Genomic DNA, 21,191 nt, shown 5'->3' on the forward strand with positions numbered 1-21,191 from the left:
TATAAGAGACAGGCGGGAGTGAGTGTGTGCACACGGCCTGCGGGGATGCGCGTGCGGACACGAGCGCACGCGTGGACACACCGTCGTGGTGTGACGATGAGGCTGGCGCCGCCTGGCCGTTTGAGCTCACTGGCTTTTTTTCAGAAAAGAACTGAGCTTGAGCGCCTGGCGCAGGAACGACAGCCGGATGCCGGTCTGCAGCGCCGCACCGGCATCCCGGCCCGGAAGAGAACGGGCGAGCCAGAGGCGGCGCGAGCTCTGGGATTCGAACCCTCAGCCAAAGGCGGAGCGGCATGGCGCAGGCGCGGACCTGAGCGGAAGCGCAGAGCAGGCGCAGCACCCACAGTTCCGCGCGTGGGCCGCGTCCGGAAGTCTGATGCGGGGAATCTCCGATCCTCGTCCTCTGATTCGTTACCCGCCATTTCCACTTCCGCAGACGATTCGGTTCCTCTTCCCGCCGTCCGCGAGACGTGTACCCATCCGTAGGAAGTGCGCGCCCGCCCTGTTTTGTTTCCGGGGGAGTAGGCTTCTTAGAAAGACACTCGTGACTTCCGGTGTTCCCCTTATCCTGATTGGCTGGATTTATGAATTCATTAAAGCATAGGAAAAAAAATCTGCTCCCTTATTCAAATTAATAAAGGCGATCAAATGTAGTAGTGGTGACTCAATAGTCAAAGAGTTGTGACCACCTGTGGCTGCTACTGATAGCGAACAGAAAGTCACCATTATCAAAAGGTGTGCAGGAAAGTGGTCCTTAAATAGCCACCTCCCGCAAGTCCAAATGTGTTGTATGAAAGGAGAGAAGGTTAGCACTCCCCTTGACAAGGATGGAAGAGGCCCTCGGGCCTGACAACACGCATACGGTTAAGGCATTGCCACCTACTTCGTGGCATCTAACCATCGTTTTTTTTTTTTTTTTTTCCTTTTTCTTTTTCTTCTCACCCCCCCCCCCGCCCCCCGTGGTCCGGGATGGAAAGGCACCTGGTACCGTGCCTGCGTGTCGCGGGCGGGTCCAGGAGTGTCCGCAAGTGCGTTAAAGCACAGGACAACTGAGAGTCAGAGCGTCAGATCCTGACGTTCTAGGGTGGGACAGTGTAGGGATAGTCACGCTCACAGGACAAACTCTGACCTCCAGGGAACAGCAGCAGAGGACGGGACATGAGGGCTGCGTGATTTTGGCAGGGGAGACAGGATCTGGTTAAGTTGATCAGTTGGCCTCAGGCACGCGCCACCACACCAGGCCTCCCTCTCTCCACTGCTCTGTCTGAAAGCTTCTGTAATAGTGACTACATTTAAGACATCCCAAATTGTTAGCAATGGTAGAAATTTGAGTTATTTATCATCTTCCCCCCACCCCCCGCCTTTTTTTTAAGTTATAGTTGGACACAAAGGTATTTACCTTTTTTCTTTTTTTTTGGATCGAACCCAGGGCCTCACACCTGCAGGCTAGCTCTCCACCACTGAGCCACAATCCCAGCCCCCAGCTTTGCACTCTTAATGTCAATAATTAACACAAATATCTAACTTCCACAATAATAGGTTATTTTTTAAAACCATGCAAAGCACACTGGGAGACACTGATCAGTCTGAGGGCCAATGTCAAGGACCGTCACCCTCCTCATCTTAACTACATTGTGAGTTAGAAATTTAGGCCATTTTGTGCACCCCTGGTGCTTGCTGGACCCACTTGTTGAGATTTGTTTTGTTACTGAGGACTTAACCCCAGTGTGCTTTACCACAGAACTACATTCCAGCCCTTTTCAGTTTAGTTTTTACTATATTGCGGCCGCTGCCCTCCAACTTGCAATCCTCCTGCCTCAGCCTCCAATCACTGGGTGTACAGTTGGGGCCACAATGCCCCACTGGGAGGACTTCTAAACCTCACACCTCTGAAGGCCACCATCAAAGCTTTTTTTTTTTTTTTAAGTGTGTGGGTGGGGTGCTGGGGATTGAACCCAGAGCCTTGTGCATGCAAGGCAAGCACTCTACCAACTGAGCTATGTTCCCGGCTTTTTGCTGGCTGTTTAAATGGCATTTCTGGGACTGAAGTGAGCACAAGCTGTTTTCTAAATCAGCTAGTTCTTCACATGGTGGCAACACCTTCACTAGCCTGTGTGAGCAGAATAAGATGATCCAGATTCAGCTCACCCAAAAGATGGAGAGCCACAGTACCTACACCCAGCCGGGCGCTGTTCCCCACTGTCTGGACACCAGAACGTGTCCCTACACATCTCTACCTTTAACACACGCAATTTCAGAGAGTGCCTAATTTAAAACTTTAAGTTGAAATTCAAAAATAAAATCAATCTATTTCATGGGGATCCTGTAGACAACCCCAAATCTATAAATGGCCTTTGATGTTCACTGTGGCTGGAGGCACCCACGTTTTGGAACCCTAATTACAGAAGGGGCTAGCAGAGGAGTGACAGCAGAAAGGCCGAGTGGAAACAGTACACTAAGACTGGTGCCCTTCCTGTGTTGCAGGAGGAGCAGGCACACCACCTCCCCTCACCCACACAAGCTCCCGCAGGATGGAAGGTGGCAGTGCCCGAGGAAAGGCTGCACTCAGCTCAGGTGAGGGATGTCCTGTGTGCACCAAGGACATACCTGCCTGGGAAAGGCCACTCAAGCCCCAGGACAGTGTGAGTTATGGCCAAATTCCAAAACCAGCTTCCCACTAAGCCCTGGACACAGGGATCGTGATGTTGCACCCTTGAAGGACTTCAACCAGCTCCTTGTCAAAGGAAGTGAGAAATACATCTGTGCTATTTAAAAAAGAAATTCTTATGGGACAAAGTTACAAGACATGAAAATCTTTATTTCCAAAAAGAGGTGTATTTTTACATAAATCTACAACAGAATTCAACTGTAGAAAAAATAAACTATATTCAAGAATACAGCGTTGAGCATAGCAAGCTCCTCCTCCTCCCAGGAGGGGGCTGTACCCTCAGAAGGCAGGGTGGGCAGGCGCCCCTCAGGAAGTGCCAGGGGAGCCGCAGCAGCACAGCCATGAGGCCAGTGGGACCCTCTGGTGACGGTCAAGCAAGTGGCAGTACAGGACTGCAACCGGCGTTAGAAGCCACCTCTTCCTGCAGCAGTGGGCTTCGTGAACAGATAACCCACGTGCTTACATCTTTCCAGGAGGAGGAGACAGAAACTGCAGGAAGCTTCCTTATAGGATTTTTACCTCACCCTGTTTAGCCACTGGAGGATCCCCATGAGCCTGGCTAGGGACAGCTGACTGACCCCACTGCCCCTCCAGGAAAGCCCCAACTCCCTCTCCCAGGCCTGTCCACCTGGGGCCCTAACAGGGGAGCCGGCCTGTCCTAGCTGAGGCATCTGCAGACCCAAACCTGGCAGGCTTCCCAAGCACAACAGCACCAGCTCCACGCATTTCTGTAGTCAGGGCACACAGGTGAGGGGACAAGCCTTCCACCGTGTCCTCACCAACAAGGTCTCACCCAGCAGACCTGGGTTGGAACCCCTGCATCCATCCTGCTCGGGGCCAGGCTCCCCAGGAGCACAGTGAGGCAGCAGCTGTGACAAACTGCAGTTGAGGTTCTGAGCTCAGCTGCCACCTCCCAGACCTGCCAGATTGCTGCAGAGGCTCCAGATGGGGTGGGGACTGGAAGGGGCAGGCCCACGGGCAGCACCCAGCATCCCTGAGGAGCCCGCAGCAGAAGCCACCAAGAAGGAAGGAGGTCATGCCTTCAGGGGCAGCCAACCTGCTGGTCCTCAGGCCATCAATAAGGGAACAGGCAACACCTGCCCTCCTCCCTCCTGCACAAATTGGCCTGAGCCCAACCTGTTTACAGCCGCTCAGGCGCCTCCTGCCACACAGGCCACTCCAGGGCTTCCCTCCTTGACAATGGAGAGCGACCCCTCCCACTGGCCTTCAGACAGGAGGCAACGGCAGGGGCTGGGACAGAGCCCCTTCCAACCTCCTGCCCTCCTCCAGGGGACGAGCTTCACATCAGAACGCCGTGGACAAGTGCATATAAAATCCCACCTTTTATTACAGCTCGTGTGCAGCTGTGTGAGTGCTGTGCACGAAGGGGAAACTGTCTGCAGCCACCAAGCTGCCAGGCCACCAGCCTCCAACTCCCAAAACACAGGACTTCACACGGGCAACCTTACAGCGCTGCACCTTCCAGGAAGACTTGGAAACGCGCCGGGAACTACAACAGGCAGGGGTCAACGGACAGGCAGGCAGGCAGGCAGAGCTGCCGCGTGAGGACACCACGCGGCAGGCGAGGGTGGGAGGGGCCGGGGAAGTGGCCCAGGGCCCCAGGAGGGGACTGTTCACAGCGCTCCAACCGGGTAGTAAAATATCAAAAATGTACAGAACAATTACTGGAAAAAACACAACCCATGATAAATTGAACTTCACTCTTGTAATAAAAAATTAAAAATCTGGTTGCCTTTCTGAGCACAACAGACTGGGATCTCCTCCCAGACAGGGCAGAGTTGGCAGAAGTGTCACAGCAACCTCTAGAACCTTCTGGTGGCGTGCACTTCCCCTCAGCTACCTCAGGCCTGAATTGGGCCCCTCTGCCACATTTCTTGCCCATCAGGGTCAACGTCCCGACAGCCCCTGTAGCACCAGGGCACTTAGCAGTCACTCTTCCACAGTTTAATGGTCTTGTCATTTTCTAGCGCAGCTGAGGCGATGATGTTCTCTGTCGGGTGACAAGCCGTGGAGATCACAACGTCTGCAAACAGAAAGGGGTCAAGGCCAGCCTCACTGCCCTGCTGGCCTCGGAGAACAAGGCCACACCCTGCCCAGCCAGTGACCACCCAGGAAGGGTTCCAGGACAAGTGCTGGAAGTGCTGCTAGCAGCAGGGGTCACTCTTCTCTCAAGGTGACCACTGTGCCTCCCCCCACCACGGAACGGAGCCCAAGCCCCACCAGGATGCTCGGCCACCTTAAGGCAACTGCACACCAGGCAGGGACGTGGGCACCAAGGAGCTGGCACAGCAGGCTGGCACTGTCGGGTGTCTGCAGCCTTACGTAAACCGAGCCCCAAGACTGCCACCTCAGGGAGAAAGCGTAGCACCCCTCAGTCTTCCAAAGGAGCGCCACACCCTGCTCCCAGGACCCAAGGGGAAGAGCAGGGACAAGGGCAGCTAGGGGACAGCGGAGGGCACTGGGAATGCACAGGAGCCACCCCCTCAGAGCCAAGGACGCAAGGCGCCTGCTCAGCACACTGCTGGAGGTGGGAAGCGCCTCCTCAAAGAGGCTGGAGCCTCTAGAAAATGCAGCTTGCCACCAGGGGACCATCGCACACCTCAGCCACCTGGGGAGTCACAGAGCCAATGGACATCTGGCAAAAGGAGGGCAGGTGAGGCCAAGAGCCCTAGGCATGAACCAGGAACCACAAGCCAGAACTGACCAGCTCTGGGGCCCAGCGCTACACACCTGGCGGCAGGCCTGGAAAGAGGAGCAGGAAGCAGGGACTTCATCCCCAGAGCACGCCTCCCGCCCCTAGGCAGTCACCCCACAGGGGGCCCACCTGTGTGCCCCTGCAGCTTCTGGACAATCTCCTTCGTCTGCAAGTTCCAAATGTACACCAGGTTATCTTCAGAGCCAGACACGATCCACTGAGTCACCACAGCCGGGGACAAGAGAAGACAGGCCAGAGCTCAGCATGGGAACAGCTGAACTTCCAGCTACATACCTGGGCGCCGTCCTTCCCGTGGCTGCTATGCTCAACCCAAAACACAAAGCTCCCCGTCTCCAGCAGGACTGCCAGTCGCCCTGACCCCTCACCCCAGCCTGAGCTGAGACTCAAGAGCTCAATCCCCCGAGGGCCTCCAGGGTGTGAACTGCTCCCTTCAGCCACCACCCTTGGGCTCTGCTGTGGTTCACACTCCGCCCAGAGTCACCATCTACTCTTAGGTACTGGACAGAGTCAGAGCTTGACACCAGAGTCCAGGCCGGGAGGACAGGCCTGGGAGAGGACAGAGGGCTTAACACAAGCCACAGTCGTAGCATCCCAACTCCAGAAGACAATGCTGGCCAGTGACAGCTCGGCCCCTCAGGGAGGCTGGCCCCAGGAGTGAGGTGGGCCCAGCAGCAGGGGAGGAGGTGCCCCTGCACTGCACAGCTGTGACCCGACCCTGTTAGAACACACACACACCTTGTGGGCTCAGGAAAACTTGAAGGACATGAGCCACCTGTGGGGTGGCAACAGGAAGAGAGGAGAAGGGTGGCAGGCTGCTCAAAGGGGACTCACCTTCCCACCAGTCACAGAAAAATTGGCAAAAATGCAGTACTTCTCATTCTTGTGCCCAGTGTACGTCTTCAGGCACTGAAAAGGCAGATGCAGCAGGGTCAGAGCCCAGGTCCCTGCATTCTGGAGAACGCTCAGATCCAAGCACAGTCTGCTGGCTGAACTTGACTCTGGAAAGTATTCTAAATACACAGAACCCACACAGCCCAACCCCGGGTCCAACCACAGTCTAAGCTTCAACCTGCAGGCTGGCGGCAAGAAACCCCAGGTCTGTGGGCCCCGCAGCCCCTTCTGCTTCAGCTTCCCAGACTGCCGCACTACCGCCAACAACCCCGGGCCGGAGCTCACCTTGCCCTTGCTGTAGTCCCAGAGCTTCAGTGTGCTGTAAGACAAGAGAGGGGTGAGGAGCTGCCGCCACGCCACCACAACCGGAGACCACCAGCACCAGGCACGAGGCCGCTGGGATCAGAAGCCCAGCCCACCAGGGAAGGGCGCCCAGACCAGGGGGACTCAGGTCTACCAAGTCCAGCAACCTGATGGCACGCTGGAGCCAGCAGGAGAACCCCCCACATGAGCAGCTCACAGCCAGACTTCAGTTTCTGGGGGCTGTAGCCCCTCCTGCAGCTGCCAGTCCCCAAAAGGTAGGGCAAGTCCTCAGTTCCAGATCCCACAGACCAAACCCAGGGTAGTGAGATTCACCCTGAGCCCAGGGAGGGTGCAGACCATGGAAAACACCCAGCCACGTGGGCCATGCCAAGCATGCACGCAGGGGAGACCTCTATCCAGTCTGCACGCAGGGGAGACCTCTATCCAGTCTGGGTAAAGCAGGTACTCAGGAGCGGAGGAGCAGCTCAGGGGCAGAGCGCCTGCCCCGCCTGCAGCTCCAGGCACAAGCTAGACCAGCTACAGCCCAGACACACTAGGTCTGGACCACGCCAAGCACTAGGTGTGGACAACACTAGGTCTGGAGCCTTCAGAGCTCCACGCTGGTGGGAGACACCCTGCCCCTGACACAAATCAAGCACTTACTTGTCCAGAGTGGCAGCCAGGATGTATTTGCCATTTGGAGAGAACTTCACAAAGGACACCGGGGGGTTATCATCATCTGTGCCAAAAACAGGCAAGCCCACTCACACACAGAGCAGGACAGTCTGCCCAACGGCTGCTCCCCGTCACCAAGTGTGACAACCATGTGAGGCTGCTGCCACCAGTGCAGCACCACCACCCTTGGGAGCCCCTGAAGAACCACCAGCACCCATTCCCCATCCCAGGGCGGCCTTGTAGTGTGTTCTCGAGGCGGAGTCCTGGACCCAAGGGCCCTCAGATGCCAGGACTTGAGGAACAAAGTGCCTGAGGGCCCTCCTCAGTTGGGGGACAGGCATTGGCTGCCCCACACAGACTGAGGTTCACCAGTCCCTGAGGAGGTCAGGCTGGGAGACCTCCTCAGGGGAAGCTGGGCTGGAGCCATGGCGATGCCTTCCTCTGGTGTGGCTCAGGGCCCAGCCTCTGTGACCCCCAGCTCTGCTCCTCATGCCCTGATTTTAAAGCTCAACGCAGGGCCTGCAAAGGCAGGGCCACCCGTCTCCGCTGAGGACACGTCGAGGTCCACTTCAGGGACGCTAGGATGCACATTCTCCCAGGGGGACCAGAGCGTCTACCCTTTCCCGGGTAAGGAGGGGAGGTGCTCCTGGGAAGGGGCTGTCCAGCCTGCCAGGGTCCCCATGCCCCGTGCCCCGAGCACACGGCATTACCACCAGGGGTCTGCCAGGGCCTCCGCTTGCTGGGGCTGGTCACCCACACTGAAAAGGCACACGAGGCAGTGTGAAGCTTGGCCCGCTGGCTCACCAGTGCAAATGGCGTCCGGTGCTTAAACCCAAGCCACTTTAACCAGCAGGACACCGGACACACCAGCTGCCTGGCCACTTGGGCCCCAGCAATCTAGCTCACTAGGCCGAGGAGAGACGGCCACCCCACCACTTCCGCCCCCACCCTGCCCTGTCTCTCAGGCCTTCTTCTAGTCAACGCCAGGCCCAAGTCCTGGCCCAAGTCCTGGCCCTGCCACTTGCAGTCCACGTCCCACAGCTTAATCAGCCACAGGTCAAAACTACTACAAAAAACAAAAATATTCCAGAAAATCTCAAAGGCGAGACTTGAATTTGCTGTGAGACTAGCACTGTCTGGTCCCCGTGGACGAGGGGGCTCAGCGCACAGAGACCCTGCTCCGGGCACCTGCCAGCCTTGCACTCTGGTCAGCGTGGAGCCCCGCGCTGCAGGTCCGCCTCCATGTGACCACTGTTTCCACTGCACATAGGAGCAATCTAGAGATGAGGATGTGTGCGGGCCCTACTCTAGCCACGCCTTTTTACACAGGGGACCAAGCTCCTGAGGAGTCTGGTATTCATGGGAGGTCTTCAAACCAATCCCCCAGAGACAGAGCAATGGCTACACTTGCTGTGTGGCTTCAGAACAGTTACTTGACTTCTCTCTGCCTACAGTACCTGCTCTGTGACAGGCAGATACACCTGAGGGCAGCTCACTGTGAGGACAACAGTGTGGTAGCAGGAGCACGCAGATATGCATGCGTAGCACCTCCCTGGTCTCTGTGCACCAGGACGGGTCCTGGCAGCAGAGCTGGGCATGCACCAGGAGACAAACTGACAGACACGGACATGAGTCTGCTGTGGGTGGTAAGAAGATAGGCTCCCAGAGCAGGAAGGCATAAAGGCCACTGTCCCCCACTCATGGGGCCCCACCAAGAGCTTCAGGACCATGACTAGCCTGAAGACAGCTTCCCAGGTGGACACACTGAGGGGAGGCCTGTGGGGTGACCACCACCCAGCTTCCTCACCGCTGTCCCTTCTGCATCCTAAGCTGAAGTTGCAATTCTCCAGGCCTGCAGAGACTGGGCCCTGAACACCAAACTTCCTGGGAACACCCTTCCAGCCACAGGCTTCCACCTGCCCCACCCCGACATGCCAGGTCCTCCCCTTCCCTCATCCCCAAGAAGCCCTCAGGCTTCAGCAGCACCCAAACAGGAGAGCACACTTCCCCAGAGAGGCAGCAGCCAGGAGCAGGGCACAGGTACTTGAGGACACAGCGGAGCAGCCCTGAGCAAGACCAGACAACACAGGCCAGGGGGCCCCAGACTGGCCTGAGAGAAGACAGCAGCAAGTTTCACAAAAGGAACAAGAGAGCTCGACAGGAAGTAGATGCTAGTAGGAGATGGACAACAGTGAAGATGAAGAGCTGCAGGCCCAGCCCCACCCAGCCCCACCCCTATGGCACACTCACCAATGAGTGTCTTCAGGCACTGGCCCGAGGCGGTGTCCCAGATGCGGCTTCAAAGCAAGAACAAAACCATATGAGAAGGCCAGCTGCCACCACTGGCTCTGGTACCAGCCCCACTGCACTCACAACCTGGGCAGCTGTTCTCCTATGTTCTAGACACTGACCGGGCACCACGCCAGTGAGCACAGGAGGCCTCCACGGCCCAGGGACTGGGCTAGGCTCTTCTGCAGGAGGCAGCCAAGGCTGAAGGTGCGCTGCAGGGCTCACCGGCAGGTCTAGACTCCACAGACCCCCAACACACAGGCAGGAAGGGCAGGACAGACCCTTGTAAGAAGGAGGCTGGTGCCATTTCCTGGTGACCCCGTTAGTTCAGTAACAGCAAAACAGGAGTCATGCCAGGCTCTGACGTCACGCCCGTCTCAGGGTTCCTGTGACCTCTGCCAACATGCACACTGGAAGCATGCCCCATCGTGCATTGTCTCAGCACCCACACTTCCAGAGATGCCGGGTGGGGGTGCTGGCTGAACGTGGGAACTTGCTAACCATAACACGTGGACAGGTCATCTCCCAATGTAAGTCCCCCAGTCCCCAGGCTCGGCCATACTCCTTGTACCCCAAGGCGACAACGCCCCAGGCTACTCTAATATGGCCTCTTCTCCCCAGCCATAGGAGGGACCCCACAGCACTGGGATCCCCAAACAAGACCACCTGTGTGCTTAGGAGGCCACCTCAGCTCCAAGAACCCACTGAGCTGGCAGCAGCCCTCCTGCCCTGCAGCCTCACCCCTTTACCTAGCCGCAGCAAGAACTTGGGGGGACTCTCTAAGCAACCGCTTCACACTGCAGAGGCTCAGGGCAGTGCTGCCAGTCCCACCCTGCACCAGACATGTGTCCTCCATCAGATGCCCGTTCTCTGAGGTCCTGGTCTCTGATAAGCACACTCCTGAACAGCTCCATGCTTTGCTGCTCTCACACCAGAGCACCCCATCTTCTAGCTGGTGACTCCCAGCAGACAGGAGAACAGCCCCTGGCCCAGTGTACAGCACAGATCGTGGCAGCAGGGCTGGGGCTCACAGCCCAGCTGTGAAGCCTGGGTCCTGCCTGTCACTGGCCAGCGGAGGGACAACTGGCAAGTGTTATGCCAGCCTCAGTTTCCCAAGCACAAAGTGGGGATGACAAGAACCAAGGAAGGACCCTCAAAAAGGGGTAAATGGGTAAACGTGGGCAAAGCACCTTAGCAGTGCTTAATTTCAAATTTTAAGGACACGTAAATATCTATGAGGACACAGAGCCCCATCTAACCTCACCCAACTGTTCTCCTGTCACACTAACTAGAAGAGCTGAGGGTGCCAAGTGAGGGGGACGGCCAGGCGCACTTTGCTCCTGGCTCAGGCAAGGGGTTTACCTGTCACCACACACTACAGGGTTTTCCAGATTCCACAAATGACCACAGTGGCGTCTCCCACTACAGGTGTCCACAAGGAGGTCTGCCAGATCTGCTCAGGCACCTGTCTCTACTGGTAATGACAAGGAGGCTGGCGCCTTCAGTGTTGGGGAGCCAGCTCTCGGGTGTCTGCCACCCCCTCCATCATCACCCTGAGTCCCCTGGCCGGGTAGGTGTAGGGCACCATGTGGGGCATGCTCAGATTCAGCCTGCTGGTTGTCCTTGGCATTCTGGCATCAGTGCTCATGAGGGAACAGCCCTCCAGCTCTGGGCAGGAAGGGTATGCAAGGCCCCAAAGATGGATTAGATCAGGGAGCTCCTCTTTCTAGTGTGGGAAAGTTTAGATAAACTTAAAAGTGTGTTATTTATTGAACTCAGGTATAAAATCATGAGGACCAAGGACACCTTTACTTTAGATCTTCAACCACGTTCTCCAGCTCTTCAGTGGTAATGGACCACCTAGCTCCAGATTCCTCACCGGTTCCAAAAGCAAGGCTCACCAACCTGTACAGCCCACCCTCCCTGAACTTGTGATCTCCCTTTGTATTTTAAGTCTTGCTCATTTTTGCTTTTTTGGCCTTAACAAATACATCTTAGCCTGGCACAGCGGCCACACCTATAATCCCAGTGACTCAGAAGGCTGAGGCAGGAGGATCACAAAGTTTGAGACCAGCCTCAGCAACTTAGCAAGTCCCTGAGCAACTTAGTAAGAACCCATCTCTAAGTGAAAAAAAAAAAGCTGGGGATGTGGCTCAGTGGTTAAGCCCCCTGGGTTCAATCCATGGTACCAAAAAAAGAGAAAATACCCATTTCCTCTTTGCAGCACACAATATGTCTATGCACAGCAAACTGCAGTTAAGGGTGTCCACCAGATCTGCCAAGTCCCAAGTCCTCCTCCTATGAGTTACAGGATACATTAAAAGCACTCACGGGCCTGTGGTATGACCCAGTGGCAGAGTGCTTGCCTAGCATACACGAGGCCTGAATTCAATCACCAGCACCACAAAACATAAAAATTTTAAAAACATAAACATCAAAAGATTTTTAAGTCGTACTGGATGTGGTGGTGCATGCCTGAAATTCCAGCAACTTAGGAGGCTGAAGCAGGAGGATCATAAGTTCAAGACTGGCCTGGGGAACTTTTTGAGATTCTGTCTCAAAAAATAAGAAGGGCTGAGGACAGGGCTCAGTGGTAGAGCACCCTGGCTTAGATTGCCAACACGGGTTAAAAAAGAAAACCAGTCATATTCTCCTCCCATTTCTGGATTTTATCACCATGCTCCGGCGGCCGCGTTTCTGGGCTCTTTCTCACTGGCCCTGCTGCTGGTTCTGCCACATGCTTACAGACCCTGCTCCCCTGTGTGGTTCACGCCTTCCCACCGACATGGCCAGGCCTGCTCTTTGTCCCTCTGTGCTACAGGTGGACGCTCTGCTAGCACTCCTCCCTCACTTCCCACTGCCAAGTTCTGCCAGCATCAGTGGTCCCTCCTTCCCCCACCACTCAGGCCAGGTCCCCAGCCAGGACTCATCGGAGGCTTCCCGCCTGGGCTCTTACCTGCCCCAGGGGTCTTCCCATCTCCTCCAACCCTGAGCATCTACCTCCTCCAGGTCAGCATAACACCCAGGGGACCTGGCTGGGACACCCCCTGCCAGGTTAATGGCACCAGAGAGTCGTCTCGAGCTAGGTCAGCCCCTCTCCACAAGCTATGCAGGACACACTAGCAGCTCTTGGCCACCGCTCCCCCACCAGTCCTGGCTGGTCTCCCTCCCTAGCTCCTCCCACACCTGCACTGAAACTGCAGCCCACTGGGATGTGCTTCTGGAAGGTGAACATGTGTCTCTTTCTGTAACTGCACCCCAGGGCCAGAAAGCTCAAGAGCAGGCCTTGAATGAGCACTTGGTGATTACATGAAACAAGATCCTCTCACTCACCAGAGACCATCGTAGCTACTTGAAACTATCAAGGATCCGTCACGATTAAAATGGACCTAAGAATTAAAGAACAGGAGGAAAACAGAAATTATTCCAAGTCATCCGCACACCACTCCTCTCCCCAGCACCCTCCACCCAGGACTCACGACAGGGTGACACAGGCCTCACCACTCCTAGGTACCCAGACATACACAGCCAATCAGGAGCAACCAGTTCAGCGATGCCCCACCTGCCCTGTCCAGCAGAGTCAGTGACAGAGGACTGAGCCCTAGCACGAAGCCAGACCACCCCACAGGATTCATGCCAAACCACAAAGGCCCACAGGACTCTAGAGGGGCGGCTTCCAGGCCTGTCTATCTGTCCTGCTGGGGACAGCCTGACAGGGCAAATACGGCCGAACCTAACTTCCCTGACTCAACAGAGAGGAAAGGCAAAAGGCAGGAATTCCGGTCCCTCTCCTTCACACACCTGTGCCTGCCCACCAGAGCCACCAAGAAGCTGAGCCCCAGACACCTAGCTGACTGCTGATCCCAGGCCGGGAACTGGAGAGCCCACATGAGCTCTGAGCTGGACAGAAGGGATCCAGGTGGTTCCACACCTGCCTCAGAAGAGGTTGAGTTCCGCGCATGCCACTGGCCCAAGCCAACCTCCAATGACCAACGGCTCACTCCATCTAAAGGTCCTAAAGGTCCGGCCTTGCTCCCCAGAGAGGGGAATGAGGTCATTTACCTTCCTTTTCTCCTGGAGGGGTACTAGGACTAAAGGTCTGGTCTTGCACTTGCTATACAAGTGTTCCACCATGGAGCAACACCCCAGGACAGCACTTTAATAGAAAGGACACTGCACCCGACAACAGTCCTCCTCTTCAATGACTCATTTCAGCTCTTAAATTCTCCTTTCCAAGTAAGCCTTAGTGGGAATAAACGGAACCACAATGCCAGGAGTTGAAGTCCCACAATGCTGGGCACGGTGGCCACGCCTGCAGTCCCAGCAGCTCAGGAAGCTGAGGCAGGAGGATCATGAGTTTAGAACCAGTCTCAGCAAAAGGAGGCACTAAGCAACTCAGCGAGACCCTGTGACTAAATAAAATACAGAACAGGGCTGTGGATGGGGCTCAGTGGTTAAGTGCTTGAATTCAATCCCCAGGACCAAAAAAAGAGAAAGAAAGCACAAGTTTCAATCATTTTTAGTGAAGACCTGGGCAGACACAACCCAGAACAAGCCTTGCTCCATGCTTTGAGGGACACATTTCCTTTGTAAGTCAAGCCACAGGGAAGCCCCGGGTGCCATGATGCAGGGACAGGGCTGGGCTGTGTGCTCCCCCATCTGGGCACTGAAGAGTTCAGCAGACTCTGACATGGAGCTGCCCCATGTAGCCGCAGTCTTGTCCCTCACCCACCAGAGGCCTGCAGCACCTGGCTGTGACAACCAAGTCTCCAGACATAGCCAAGACCACATTCAGCAGGGGCTCCTGGGAGACTGCTACCACACAGGGCAGCACCTGGACCCATCGCTGAATCCTGACTCCGGGGCTGTGACAGGCCCAAAAACATGCCTTTCAAATACACTCAGGAGGTACTGCTGCTGGCCAAGGGGGCTCACCTAGCTGAGTCCCATCAGCTAGACTCCATGGGGGCACCACAAGCCACAGTGGTGGCGAGGTCCCTCACAGCTCCAGTCCACAGAACAGGTGAAACTGGTAGGCTCATTCACCCTAAGACGCTGTTTAGCATGTAGACTAATAAAAAGCATGAAAAAGTAGTTGACACTTCTCCACTGTGCTGCCTCCGTACCTTGCAGTCACAGCACTACCCCTGCTTGACACCACATGAGACTGTGGCCTCACCTGGACAGAGCAGCTCTGAGCTTCCTGACAGTCATCACTGCTTCTACCAGCCCACACGGAGCTGCTCCTGCAGCACCAGGTCCTTAACCAAACATCTGGGGACTGTCCCTAAAGTTCTCCCCAACTAACTACAACCCATCTGCCCACACTCAGCCCTTGCCTTAAACACACAAAACAGCCTGAGGATTTTGAGCGTTTTCTCGTTGAGGGCACTCTGCTCCATGGCAACGAGCCAACACAGGCCCAAACTCATAAGTCCAGTTCATGCTCCACTTACCTACCTACTGGCAAAAGTGGCCCATTCAACGTGGCTTTTCCACTCAACAGACATTCAGTTCAAGGTAACACAGTCCACACCACAGACTGGGAGAAAGAGGTACACCAGCGAGGCAGAGCTCACAGGGGGACCAAGTGCCACCTCAGATGAACTGCCAGGAAGACCTCTGAGCAGGGGAAACACGGCTACAGCCAGGCAGCGCCCAGGGGAATGGACAGAAAGACCAGCGTGTGGCATGTGGGCATGTGGGCAAGGCTCAGCAGAGCAGCAGGGCGGACAAGGTGGAGGGGGGCAGAGAAGCCAGCCAAGCACCCACAGCCCAGCATCCAGCTCGAGACACGCCTGCTCAGCTGTCCCACAAGTGCCAACGCAGTGCAAACTGGGCACTCCTATAGATACAAACAAGGTCACCAAAGGCATCCGTCAAAGTATGTGGCCTTCCATGTTGGCCCACAGATATACACAACCAGAACACCCAAGGGACCTTATGAAGCAGCAGACATCACCACTGTCATCTAAAAACAGAACAGCAGCAAGGAAGGCTGAAGACGCACACAAAACACAAGCCCAGGCACCAAGGACACCAGCTCTTGTCACCAGCTAGGGCAGAGCTCAGGAGACTCCTCACCTGCCTGCCTTTCCACTGAGTGTGCACACACAACCTTTGCAGGAAATCCATGGAGGACAGCCCCACAGCCCTCACCGCTGGGAGGCTCCCAAGCCCCTGCTTCCTTGGGGACACTGTTTCCTGGCTCACTCACAAGCCCATGTGAAAACCAGTTCTACCTGGGGTCTCAGATGCTGGGGGGCAGGGGCTGGCAGCAAGGCTGAGCCAGTCCTGTGCACACTGCTGCCTGCATGCCTCTCACAGCAGAGTGCCCTATGCGCTAGCAGCGGCTCTGGGCCAGCAAGGGCCAAGTCGCCTGTCTGTCTGCTATGTGGTCTTAGCTGGGCAAAAGCCTTCCAAGGCCAAAAATGCTTAAAATCCTACACCACCAGGACTTCAAAGAGTGAACAGCTCCATCAGGCACAGAGATGCAAACCTGTAATCTCTGCTACTCAGGAGGCTGCAGTAGGAGGATCACAAGTTTGAGAGGCCAACCTATGTAATTCAGTGAGTCCCTGTCCCAGAATACGAAAACTAAAAAAAATGATTGGGGCTGTGGCTAGTTTAGCACTGGTGAGGCCCTGGGTTCAGTTCTCAGCACCAAGAAAAAGAAAAGTGAGCCACTCGTGCTGGCTAAAACAAACCACATGCCTGATCCTTCTGCAATCCTTCCATCCACAGTGTGGCTACAAAACCACCTGGGGCTCTTGTTAACACAGAGACCTTCGAGCACCTTGTCTGTGGGGTGCTGGGATGGAACCTAGGGTCTCATGAATGCCCAGGAAGCACTCAGCCAGAGCTTCACCCAGCCTTGGGCCACTCTTTTTTTTTTAATGTGTTTTTTCTTTGTTGGGTGTGAGGGTACCAGGGATTGAACTCAGGGGTACTCAACCACTGAGACACAAACCAGTCCTATTTTGTATTCTATTTAGAGACAGGGTCTCACTGAGTTGCTTAGCACCTTGCTTTTTTGCTGAGGCTGGCCTTGAACTCACAATCCTCCTGCCTCAGCCTCCTGAGCCACTGGGATTACAAGCGTGTGCCACCGGCTTGGGCCACTCTCTTAAATAACAGTTTGTTACATTCTATAGAGTATGACTCCTGTCCGTTTGTTCTGCACACTGGGATGGTGCGTGTGCAATGGCAGGACACAGACCCCATGGCCCTTGCCATCAGGGGTCCCCACAGTTCTCTCCATGACTGGGCAGGCCCCGCCACCCATCAGCTCCCCGCACACAGAACTCACCTAACTGTGGTCACCCAGCCCGACACAGAGCTCCCTCTTCTCCTACACCCTTCCAGGCATAGCCTGTGGGAGTCAGTTCTGGGGGAAACCCCCCTGAAAGCCATGGCCACTGGCCTCCCAGCCTTCAAGGGGTCTTGGGGTACTCCCCACAGGCACCCACTCCCTCTCCTCCACAGCACACAGGCCTAAAAGGTCTCTCAGCCCCAGAGGCTGCACACCAGCAGAAGTATGCCAGATGAAGCCACATGCACCCATCAGGGGACTTACAGCTGAGACTGGATCTGAATGAGCCGGCAGAGTCTTCAGGCACTTCCCCGTCTTCACGTCCCATATCCTCACACTTTCATCAAACTGAAGACAAGAGAGGCGACTGAAATGACTATGGGAAGGAGGGGTGATGACAGAGGCCCCAGAACCCAGACCTGCCTGTCCCATGCTGGACATGGGCACAGGACACAGCACACCCACAGCGCCTCCCAGAGGAGAGAGCAGCGCACTTACAGACCCTGAGACGATGAGATTGGACTGTGGGTTGAAGTTGCAGCAGAAGACGTAGTTACTATGCCCCTTCAGCGTTTTCAGACACTTGCCCTACAACACAGCAGGATGAGACCACGTGGCTCCCAGGGGCAGTTTCCCCAGACACCAGCACTGACTGCGAGCAACCGCCATCCCGTTCCACCTGTCCTGGCCCCTACCCCTCCTCAGCCACCTCCGCCCACAGAGGACCAATGACACTCACCGAGCTCACATCCCAGATCTTCAAGGTTTTATCATCAGAGGCAGAAACGAGGAGATTGGAATCTGATGACCAGGCTACGTCCGATATTCCCTTGAGGAGAAAAACACAGTAACCATCCTCTAGGACAAAACACCACTGGCTAGCAAAAGGCCAAAGTCCCCACACTCATCATTCCCCTGGGGAAATCCTCTGGCCAGTGTTAGCCACAGGAAGACACACTCGTGGCCCAGAGGAGATGGCAGGGAGCCCAGAGAAAGTGGCTCTGCTGGCCTCAGAGACAGGCAGGTGCACACCTGTGGAGCTGGACGGCTGGAGAGAAGCAGCAGGCAATCACACACTGAGGGCACTAAGCTGCACCTCCCTCCCAAGAGCACCAGAGCCACCTGCTCCCCACACCTACCAGCTTGTGACCAGAGATGGTCTTCTCAAACTTCCCGTCATAGGCTCCCCAAATTTTAATAAGTTTATCAGCAGCTGAAAGAAATGAAAAGGAGCTGATGCTCAGGGTAGGAATATAGTTGTCCCGTTACCCAAAGGCCAGAGCCTGGGCTGTCCCACACCCTAAGCCCCTGCCAATCAGCTCAGATCACTCAGGGACCCGAAGGCACAGTCACAAGTAGAAGGGGCAAGCCCCCCCCCCACTCTGCCCCTTCACTGCAGGAAGGTAACTGGCACAATTTCAACAAGCAGTGATTCTTCAGTTTCAGAGAAGGGACACGCCATTTACCACAAGCCCCTGGGAAGCACACCCACCCCACTCTTATCTGTGATTCAGACCACCCATCCCATTATCTGAGGTGCTCCATGATACGCACATGAGCTTGCCAGCCACTCTCCATTGGGGCTGAACTTCACGGAGGACACAGCTTTTGTGTGGCCGGCCAGGGTGAATTTCAGAGCATAGTTTGGTTTAACAGGTGTGGGCTGTTGGAGAGAGTGCAGCTAAAGTGAGCCTAAGGAACCATACTGCCTGGTCACTGCCTGGACTCCCACATTGAGATACCAAGCGCCCACCAACCACCCAACATCATCCTTCACGTTGACCAGGTCTAAGTCTCAGCCCATTACATCCCCGTCAAAGCCCTGATTCTGCTGTAGTCCCCCCTCAGCATAGTAACTCCACCATTCCAGATACTTGTCTGAGGTCCCTTGGGGCCCTGCCCTGTCCCCCACACTAGGCATGGCCACCAAGTCCACACAGCTCCAGCATGCCCAGGCCTCCCAGAGGGCGTCTGAAGGCCCTGCTTCCTGTGCCTGGGGAGGGGGTCTGCAGAACAGACGGAACATGGGACTGGATGGGATGATTACTCAGAAATGTTTTCTGGGTACCACAGATTTACAATCAGAACCAACACCCCACCATTGCCCCCTAGGTGACAGATGTGGGAATCCTTGACACGGCACACAGTAGGCAGTCATTACAATAAGTGGCCGATGAATAAAAGTGGCTTCTCACAAAGAAGCTTATCTGAGTAGAGGAGGCTGGACAACTGGCTTGCAATAACCTCCCAGAGGCCCCAAGGAGCCCCAGGAGCACACCTTGCTCTGTGTAGCGGATGAGGAGGGGGTGGGCTGGGCTCTTGCAGCCTCTGTCTCGGGCTTCTTCTCCTCCGTGGCCATTGCTCTGAAGCCCACGTGGCAGGAAACCTCTGGTGGAGAGTCACAAGGGAATAGCCTATCTGCTAAGCAAACCCTTTAATGGAGGCCTAAAAACAAATCATTTTTTAGAAAATTAATTTCCAGGACTGGGTGTGTAGCTCACTAGCATGCACAAGTCCCTGGGTTCTATCTACATACTATACCCCTCCCAATTAATTTCCAGGAGAAAGGATAAGAAAGCAAAAAACCTGACCATACTGAGACCTGCCGCGAAAGAAGCTGTTCCAAACTGGAGAATGTAACTATTACCCTAACTCCTGCCACCACTTCTCAGTTGGAACCAAGATATTCCTGCTCTCACCCCTTCTGTGATCCTAAGACACACAGCAGGGCTTCCTATTACGCTATCCAGGCATCTGCAGAAATGCAGCACAAAGCATGCAAACAAAACACAAGGGATTCCAGGAGCCTTTGACACATCAAAAAGAAAAAAAGAAAAGAAAGGTTTTGTGACAGAAACCAACCTGTCAAATGTCAGGACACTGAGCTTCAGGGTGCACAAGCCTGGGAGCACATCCAAACCATAAAATGAAGCCTAAGGGATGCAATCATGTTAACAGCTCTGTGTGAACACACAGGAGTACGCAGCCAGTGGTCAGCACCTATGGGTAGGCCTCGCTGCTCCCTGCACAGACTGCAGATGCAAGGCTGCTTTCCGAACACCAACATTCAGAGGACTCCAAGCCCATGCAGTACTACTGAAAAACCGCAAGAATATACCAGAGTGGGCTCTGCCCCAAGAGTTTCCACGTCCTGCCCTCGGAGAAGCAGCCTAGGGTGCAGCTTGGGCATCCTGCATTAAGACTCACACTGCTGAGGGAAAAAAACTGCAGCTCAATCCAGCTTCGGCTTAACAATGTCAGTCCAAAACCAGTGACTGTTTCCTCTAACATGACAGACCATGCTACCTGAATACACCTCATGAAGGTGCTATCCAACCAGGGACACATTGTTAAAAGAGAAGCCACAGTCATGCTTGCAAATGTCGCTGGTTGTCCTGATACTCAGCTCTACCATTCGAAAATGAGTCTGCACACGGTAAATTCTAGCTTGGAGCTTCAGACTGAAGTCTTGCACAGGCCCATGTAACACTAAGGTGAAACAGGCCATCAAAAGGAGCATGTCTGGTCTTCAAAGGGAGAGAAATTACAACTCCACCGCACAGGTCACTGGTGTAGCCACGCTGTCACCTGCAACAGAGTCCACCCAGAGATGGATAGTGCTGTGCCTAAAGCCCAGGGGCAGGGTAGGCGTGGGGGTTCTGCAGACCTCTCTGGGGACAAAGCACTGGTAAATGCCAGCTGCTTGCTACTTATCCTCGATACAACCTAGACACTCTGAAATAACCCCAAGGCCACCATCTCCTTTGTGGGTTGAACAGGCATCAGAGAGACAGGAACCAAGGAGACCCAAACAAAGCTGAGAGCGGAGAAGACCTGAGCCCTGCCCCAACCCCGGTGAACCACACCAGCACAACACAAGGGGCTGTGGCCCTGGGTCTGGACCACTGGGGGCTGCGGAAGCGGTTCCTTCTCCCCTAAAGCAGCGTTCACCTGGAGGTAGGCAGGCGGCCCCTGGTGAGGAACAACACAGGATGGTCTTACAAGAAACCTTCAGGCGCGCAAAACACTTAACATGTAAGAAAACCAGCTCCCACTGCACCGGGTGGGGTCCAGGGCCACCTTCCCTGAACGCCCGGGTTCTAGGAACTGCTGAGGCAGCAGGCCAAGGGTCGGGGGCTGGGCCTTGGGGAGAGAGCGCAAGAAAGGTGACCTGGGTGGCCTCCGTCGCCCGCCAGCAGCCACGGCCCCCGTCGGCGCGCATCAGGCCCCGCGCCCTGGCGGGGCAGTCGGCCGCTCCCGGGGCTCCCCCCTCGCAGGCTTCGGGCTCGGCTCGGACCCGGCGCGCGGCTGGGAGG

General features: G+C 55.5%; 1 protein-coding gene and 1 non-coding gene across 2 annotated transcripts; one reads left to right on the forward strand and one right to left on the reverse strand.

Moving 5' to 3' along the window:
- The first annotated feature begins 783 nt into the window (after positions 1-783).
- Positions 784-909, forward strand: LOC125619741. The gene has a single exon (XR_007351316.1). It is a non-coding gene; the product is annotated as a U6atac minor spliceosomal RNA (small nuclear RNA).
- Positions 910-2,797: 1,888 nt separating this feature from the next.
- Positions 2,798-19,320, reverse strand: Wdr5 (WD repeat domain 5). The gene is made up of 13 exons (XM_015505797.2): positions 19,154-19,320; positions 18,430-18,538; positions 18,015-18,088; positions 17,615-17,704; positions 17,374-17,463; positions 17,140-17,223; positions 12,897-12,952; positions 9,525-9,571; positions 7,263-7,338; positions 6,582-6,615; positions 6,237-6,311; positions 5,514-5,601; positions 2,798-4,712 (listed from the first exon to the last, which is right to left on the reverse strand). The coding sequence occupies exons 1-13, from the start codon at positions 19,232-19,234 to the stop codon at positions 4,612-4,614; spliced, it is 1,005 nt and encodes a 334-aa protein (XP_015361283.1). The 5' UTR covers positions 19,235-19,320; the 3' UTR covers positions 2,798-4,611.
- Between the last annotated feature and the right edge of the window lie 1,871 nt (positions 19,321-21,191).

This window comes from Marmota marmota, unplaced genomic scaffold (genome assembly GCF_001458135.2).
Source record: "Marmota marmota marmota unplaced genomic scaffold, marMar, whole genome shotgun sequence".
Lineage (NCBI taxonomy): Eukaryota > Metazoa > Chordata > Mammalia > Rodentia > Sciuridae > Marmota > Marmota marmota.